The sequence below is a fragment of the Sinocyclocheilus rhinocerous genome, unplaced genomic scaffold, assembly GCF_001515625.1.
Source record: "Sinocyclocheilus rhinocerous isolate Xijiao unplaced genomic scaffold, SAMN03320098_v1.1 scaffold2994, whole genome shotgun sequence".
NCBI lineage: Eukaryota > Metazoa > Chordata > Actinopteri > Cypriniformes > Cyprinidae > Sinocyclocheilus > Sinocyclocheilus rhinocerous.
Genome location: NW_015630025.1, coordinates 20169 through 28240, shown reverse-complemented (window position 1 = coordinate 28240; position 8072 = coordinate 20169). Strand labels below are relative to the sequence as shown.

Sequence of the window (8072 nt, the reverse complement as noted above, 5' to 3'; positions counted from 1 at the left end):
GCTGTGTAAGCGTATAAAAAAATAACTTTACTTCTGAAACCATTTTCATAACTGTAAAATGCAGTGCAAAATATAAGTCATTGCTTATTAATTTTGACATGAAGGAGCTGATGGTGTTTGATCTGATTGAATTGTCTGTAGTTTTCAGTAAACATTGATCCAGTGCTGGGAGAGGAGACGCCGTATGAAGTTCCTCTCTGGATCATCATTGTTGCAGCGGTTGCAGGGATACTGTTATTAGGCATCATCAGTCTCATTCTGTGGAAGGTATTTGCGCTTTTATATTTGGTCAACATCCCATCAAGATCAAAATTCTAACTTTTCAAAAAAGTTTGCCCATCATTTAGAATGATCTGAAATCCAGGTCACAATTGGGCTGGGAAGTGTTACGATAGTAGAAATGTGTCACCTGAGAAATTCTGCTAGACCAGCATACGGTAGTACACATGTATGTGCAGATACAGATCAGGACGTGTCCCAGTTATTTATTATATTAAAGTTTACCATCAAATTCAACTGATGTGGGGTCACGTGTGTATACATCAGCTATTTTACGTTCAACATTTTATAATATTGGTTTTATTTTGTTTTTAAGTCAAGTGTTGCATAATGTTGGGTTAAGCTTTGTTTTTGTTTTTTCACTGATGCCAGATTTTTTTGTTATAAATAATTTTATGTTGTGGTTTGCATCCATCCAAACAAAAGAGAAAATAATGAAACGAAATGAAAAGATTAAGTTTATTCCTGTGATGCAAAGCTGAATTATCAGCATCATTACTCCAGTCTTCAGTGTCACGTGATCATTCAGAAATAATTCTAATTTGCTGATTTGTTGCTCCAAAAAATAATTTCAGGATTATTTGATGAACAATGTTCAAAAGAACAGCATTTTTTTTTTTTAATGGAAATCTTTTGTCACTTTTGATTTGAACGTATTCTTGCTGAATAAAAAAAAATAATTCTAACCCCAAACTTTTGAATAGTACCATTACATAAAATTACTCATAGCGTGATATTGGATTTTGGTTACACCACCCACTTTTAGGCACTTTTCCTAAAACATTTATTTATAAACTATAACTTAACCAGGGATGGTTAATAAACGCAAATGAAAGGACAGATTTAAACCACATGCTTGCAGTCCATGAAATTCAATTTGACCCAGTGCACCCTTGATGTGAAATGTCACTGCCTCTTGTTATTTAAATCAGTAATAAATGTCCCGCCTTGGGCTCCGCCCCTCCTCCACAGTGCGGTTTCTTCCGACGGGCCAGCAGGAGGGAGATGTATGAGGCCAAATCCCAGAAAGCAGAAATAAAGATCCAGCCCTCTGAGACAGAGAGGCTGACGGAGGAATACTGAGCCTACGCTATGGCAGCACTGTTAGGGCCCTTCGGTAAAGCAGACCCTGGAGATCTCTCTAGTTACCATACGCTTTTTCGGACTTTTCACTTCACAAATCTTTTTTCTGGCTTACCTCCGTAATTCCTTCCCTGCCAGAGTCAAATAACAATCTTTTCATTTCTCATTCTCTCTGTCTTGCTCAATAACCCTTAATATTCCCAGAGACGTAGAGCTCAAATGGGAATCTCAATGCACTTTTTCCACTAATTAAATATTTTTACATTTTTTGTGTACACTAATTTCAATGAATCCTAATTGAAGCATGAAGATTCAGTTTTTTCCCCATTCTTTAATAATGTCTATGCATTTATACAGTGCTTTAAGGAATAGTTCACCAAAAAATGAAAATTTGCCCGACATTTACTCACCCTCAGGCCATCCAAGATGTAGGTGAGTTTGTTTCTTTATCAGGTTTGGAGAAATTTAGCATTACATCACTTGCTCACCAATGGATCCTCTGCAGTGAATGGGTGCCGTCAGAATGAGTGTACAAACAGCTGATAAAAACATCACAATAATCCACATGAATTGAGTCCATCAATTAACGTTTAGTGAAAGACTGCGTGTTTGTAATAAACAAATCCATCCACTTCAAACTGGCTAAAACATGAATCCTCTATCCATAATATTGCTTTATCCAGTGAAAAAGCCATTTCTCTGAATCAGGAGAGAAATATGCAGAGATCAAGCAATGTTTAAAAGCCAGAACAAATATGTTAGTGGATTTTGATGTGAGAGGACAACAGGGGATGGACTTTTTCACTGGAGGAAGCATTATTATACATTATAAACGACAGTTTAATGTTAAAACGTGATTTGTTTCTTTCTGACGGCACCCATTCACTGTGAGCAAGTGTTGTAATGCTAAATCTCTCCGGATCTGTTTCCATGAAGAACAGATCCGGAGAAGAACAGATTTCCATGCTGCTGTTTTTCAAGAAAAGTGGATTTAGATTGATACTGCAAAGCTCCAAAAATGTCAAAAAGCATCATAAAAGAATCATAAAATTTGCTAGTAAACAGCTTTTCTCATTCGTCACATGACCAATCACAATGCAGCAAGTTTGAAAAAACAACATGAGAAAATCTAGCTGTAAAATGTATCAAATGGCTTCAGAAGACTTGAAATATATAGCACAAGTCATATGAACTTCTTTTACGATGCTTTTATGGAGCTTTTTGCGAAAGAAGAAATAATACAGGCTTGTCTTGAGGGTGAATAAATGCTAACATTTAAAATCTAATTACTTTTATTTACTTTTACATTTTCATTACAAAGCATATCCGTCACTCTTACCTGAAACGTTTCTTTGATTCTCTGTCTGTCTCGAGCAGTGCGGTTTCTTCAAAAGGACCGTTTACTACAGGATAATGCCAAAGTACCATGGAGTGAAAGTACGCAAAGAGGAACGCTATAACTTGGCCTTTCAGCCCGAGCAAGAACTGAGCAAGAAACTCTGGGTCACCAACTGGACAGAAATGCATGAATATTACTACTGACCTCTTCACCTCTCTCCGTCCAGAGCCTGGGGAGCGTGATGATTGGAGGATGTCTTTTATTAACCCCGTCTCAACTCAGCAGACACTGGCGTTTGGAGCCGCCAATCACGCAGTGAGAACGTTTCGAAATGTTTGTTGGTCTGTGTGCAATATCGTGGTTTGTAGACCATTAAACCGCTTTCAACGAAGCCAGAGTATTGTCTGGGACGTCCTTGACTTAGTAATGAGCAACTGATTTATTTTCCTAGTTTGAAATCTTTAAATCTTGCTTTGTGTGTTTCATTGCATTTTAAATTTCATTCCATTGTAATATTTTTTTAATGTCACTATAATAGTTCCCCTTTCCAGAGCCTTGGGTCATTTTACTCATTGAGATAAGGAGATCTTTCCCATCATGCTATAACTGATTTGAAACCAGTTCTGATCAAACAGCACTGAGGAAATACTCGATTTTCAAGTTCCAGTTGCTTTGTCTTTGGACGCTTATTTTGTAACACTGCATAAGAACTGCTCCATTTTTTTTCCAGCTACTTCCTCCCATGGAGGAAGACTACAGTGTTTAAGTGTATAAAATGTTTGCCCAAACCATCATGTTCCTGTCAGCATTAGTTGGGTGAATCTCTCTCGCTCTCTCTCTCTCTCTCTCTCTCTCTCTATATATATATATATATATATATAAACAGTTTGAATAACAGTTTAATTTAGGACTTTTTTTACATTGTGAAGCAATTTTACAACAATTAAGCACAATTAAATTCTCATTACTGCAATGCGGAAAAAAAAACATTCGCATTGTATGAGCAAAAATCAAAGCTGATGCAGTCAATATATAGTCCTGACCCAAACTTCACCTATTGTTTGACGACTCAATATTGATTTTTTTGTATGATTTTGTGGTGTAATTTGACGCAAGTCACTCTGTTCTTGTCTATTTCACATTTTCATTCTTTATTTTTGTTTTACCGTCTACTCAAATAGTATTGTGTTTACTCTTTTTTGCAGAACAGCAGCTACTAGAAACTAGTGAAGAATGTTGCTTTTATGCTTGAACAAATGCTATATTTTCTATTAAAAAGATGTACATGTACTGCCAAGCCACAAGGACTGTTGCAGATTTCAATTCAGTTCAGCTCAGATCAGTCCACGTTCGGGAATACTGAAAATGATCACATGGTTAATTGCTTGAAGTTTTATATTTTAGTGAAGTTTAATATAATCAAGTGGTGGATTGGAGTGGATTGTCAGAAAGAAGCCCACATTGGTTGACTCGTTTAGTTTTTAGAGGGGAGTTGGATACTGAAACACTAGAGTTCATTACGTTCTGAGCAAATGCTTGTATACCTCAGACCTGGGTATAGAGTTGAGAAAATATACTGTATGTCCACACAGAAAAAAAAACATGATGGTCTGTAAGGTCTTTTTTTTAAGATAAAATTTTTTTTTTTTTAATTGAAGGCTCATTTTTATGAAATGTTCCTGCACTCAGACAATACACAAAGCCAGAACGTCTGTATTATTCTTTATATTCTATAAAGGTTTACCAGTAAAATCAATCAGAAATGCATACAGCTAAGACTATACAAATAATTGAAAACAGCAGTCAAACATTTAAATTTTACAAATAAATTACAAGTTACCTTTCATTGCATAGTCAAACAAATTTGACCAAAAATAATAAATATACATTCAAAAAGAGGTGGTTTTTGTCAAAAAGTAAGGTGAATCTCTCTCTCTCTCTCTCTCTCTCTCTCTCTCTCTCTATATATATATATATATATATATAAACAGTTTGAATAACAGTTTAATTTAGGACTTTTTTTACATTGTGAAGCAATTTTACAACAATTAAGCACAATTAAATTCTCATTACTGCAATGCGGAAAAAAAAACATTCGCATTGTATGAGCAAAAATCAAAGCTGATGCAGTCAATATATAGTCCTGACCCAAACTTCACCTATTGTTTGACGACTCAATATTGATTTTTTTGTATGATTTTGTGGTGTAATTTGACGCAAGTCACTCTGTTCTTGTCTATTTCACATTTTCATTCTTTATTTTTGTTTTACCGTCTACTCAAATAGTATTGTGTTTACTCTTTTTTGCAGAACAGCAGCTACTAGAAACTAGTGAAGAATGTTGCTTTTATGCTTGAACAAATGCTATATTTTCTATTAAAAAGATGTACATGTACTGCCAAGCCACAAGGACTGTTGCAGATTTCAATTCAGTTCAGCTCAGATCAGTCCACGTTCGGGAATACTGAAAATGATCACATGGTTAATTGCTTGAAGTTTTATATTTTAGTGAAGTTTAATATAATCAAGTGGTGGATTGGAGTGGATTGTCAGAAAGAAGCCCACATTGGTTGACTCGTTTAGTTTTTAGAGGGGAGTTGGATACTGAAACACTAGAGTTCATTACGTTCTGAGCAAATGCTTGTATACCTCAGACCTGGGTATAGAGTTGAGAAAATATACTGTATGTCCACACAGAAAAAAAAACATGATGGTCTGTAAGGTCTTTTTTTTAAGATAAAATTTTTTTTTTTTTAATTGAAGGCTCATTTTTATGAAATGTTCCTGCACTCAGACAATACACAAAGCCAGAACGTCTGTATTATTCTTTATATTCTATAAAGGTTTACCAGTAAAATCAATCAGAAATGCATACAGCTAAGACTATACAAATAATTGAAAACAGCAGTCAAACATTTAAATTTTACAAATAAATTACAAGTTACCTTTCATTGCATAGTCAAACAAATTTGACCAAAAATAATAAATATACATTCAAAAAGAGGTGGTTTTTGTCAAAAAGTAATGACTGCATGGTAAGAATAGAATGTGTTCCTTTACTTAAGCTCCATCTGAGACATCGATTTGTCTTGTAAGCGTTTAGTCTTATAAATATACATTCAAAAAGAGGTGGTTTTTGTCAAAAAGTAATGACTGCATGGTAAGAATAGAATGTATTCCTATTTAAAGGATTTTACTTGAGCTCCATCTGAGACATTGATTTGTCCTGTAAGCGTTTAGTCTTCCTGTATCTGTAGACTAAATAGATGATGCCAAGCAGGAAGACGATGCTCAGAACCAGGAGAATCCACTGTCCCGCCACAGCACCTGCCTCATCCACACTCAAACCCAGGAAACTGACTGCTTTCGGCTTCTCTTCCATCACTGAAGCGACTGAAACAAACAGGTGAGAAGTGTGTGAGCACTTGTACTAGTGTTAAAAAGTGCTATGGTCTGGATTTTTGTTATTGATGGTAGTTTTACTTTTGTGCATGTTAACACATGATGTTACTTAGCAGACAAGTAACTACGAATTACAGGGGAAAAAAAGATTGTTTCTGAATAAATATATACTATAATTAACCTTATATATACACTATAGTAAACCTCAAATGAAGTTTAAAATCTTAATATTAATGACATTTCTGACCCTGTCACTTGTCATTTCCATCATATGTAGAATAGAACAGAATGGAATGATACTCAAATTCTTGGTGTGATCAGTATTGGGGACAGATTATTTTATAAATATCACAAATTGTACATATACAGTAAGTTGGTTGAAAACTCTTTATTAAGTTTTTTTAAATTGTATTTTATATTATTATACAAAGTCTTGTGTGATGGTAATGACAGCAATACGGGGACAGATTCTGTTGTTATAAATAATAAAATTGTACATATACAGTACCACGTTTAAGTGAAAATGTGATCCTTATGAAGTTCTTAAAGACATATTTTTTACAAATGTATTTTATGAATTTATATTATATTATACAAATTATTGGTGAGATGAAAGTAATGACAGCAGTATTGGGGGCAGAGATTCTGTTATAAATAATAAAATTGCACATAAACATATACTTATGTTTATACGTTAATTGAAAATTTGATCTCTGTGTTATGACATCTTTTTATAAATGTTTTATATAAATGTTATAAATAAACTATAGAAGAGAAGTTAAAAAGTATGGGTAAGGAACAAAGAGTGAAAAATTTAAGGGGGTCTGAATACTTTCCGTACCCACTGTATATATATAGAATATTCTGGGAAAAAAATTTCCAGAAAAGAAACTTGCCGTATTTGAATAATCACCCAAATCCAGTGGTTTACAATTGAGTTGGAGCTTCTTGGAAAGTCGTTGGGATTGGTTTACTAACATTCAAATTTTACTCTGCTCCAATTAATTTGACTGAAATCCATCCAAGTTTCCCAGCTGAAGTACATTTATGTTTCAGTAAAACACAGGAAATTGAGTGGTAAACCAACATTTGAGTGTCGATTCATGAACTCCAAGCTTACTTTTGTAAGGCGTCCAATCGTACTCTGGCCATCCCAGGACGTCACCGTTCTTTTTGTTCTCCTCTTCAAGCCACTCGATGAGCGGTTGGAAATACTCCATCAGAGGCTGGACTGACATTTTGGGCTGGCCAGTAATCAAAGTCATGGCTTCGGGCCAGGGTTTACTGAAGCCCATCTTCATCACATCACTGAGGAGGAGGGAGTAGAGATCTTTTACTCGCGAGCAAAAATGATGAGACTATAAAATCTTACTACTTTATTGCTCCCAGTGCTTGTAAAAACTGGAAACAGTTCTCAGTCATTTACTGACCCCAGGAGTTTCCCTGCTTCTTTGGACTGGTAGATGTCACAGTTGTGGAGTGGAGCTGGCTGACCGGCTGCTTCACACAGGGCTTTGTGGAACTGGAACTGGATTACAAAACTCACAAAGTACCTTTTGGAGCCAAACCAAATAAACGGTCAATCCAAAGGCTTATTTGATTACACGAGTTGTGTAACATGATAGATGCAAGATCTTTCCACATTAGTGATATATTGTTTTGTTGTGTACCTGACGTAGGGCACATTAGCTGGGATGTGGAACTTCGCACCAGGGTCGAAGTCTTCCTCAGTGCGCGGTACAGGTGGACACAATCCCTGGTACTTCATTCTGTTTGTATAATATACACAAATTCAGCTCTGGTACAACTTTACATATTTTATATATTTTTATATATTGCACAGCTTTGATGTTAATATAACTGATTAGCAAACAACAGTAGGGGTGTAACAATACCTCGATATGGATCAATGTATCCGTTAAATGACAAACAATATGATGTATTGATGCAACATGTAAAAAAACATATA

The 8072-nt window shown here is 35.2% G+C and overlaps 1 protein-coding gene and 1 long non-coding RNA gene across 2 annotated transcripts in view; one reads left to right on the top strand and one right to left on the bottom strand.

Annotated features, from left to right (window-relative positions):
* Positions 1 to 145: 145 nt before the first annotated feature.
* Positions 146 to 3537, top strand: LOC107739763 (uncharacterized). The gene is made up of 3 exons (XR_001640027.1): positions 146 to 267; positions 1252 to 1396; positions 2740 to 3537. It is a non-coding gene; the product is annotated as an uncharacterized LOC107739763 (long non-coding RNA).
* Positions 3538 to 5863: 2326 nt separating this feature from the next.
* The window catches only part of LOC107739759 (angiotensin-converting enzyme-like), a 20698-nt gene continuing 18489 nt past the window's right edge, over positions 5864 to 8072 (bottom strand). Inside the window, exons 4-7 of the mRNA XM_016551966.1 lie at positions 7774 to 7872; positions 7534 to 7656; positions 7224 to 7411; positions 5864 to 6094 (exon numbers count right to left, since the gene is read on the bottom strand). Of these exons, the coding sequence (XP_016407452.1) occupies positions 5895 to 6094; positions 7224 to 7411; positions 7534 to 7656; positions 7774 to 7872 (610 nt within the window). The 3' untranslated portion in view covers positions 5864 to 5894. The remainder of the gene's footprint in view (positions 6095 to 7223; positions 7412 to 7533; positions 7657 to 7773; positions 7873 to 8072) is intronic.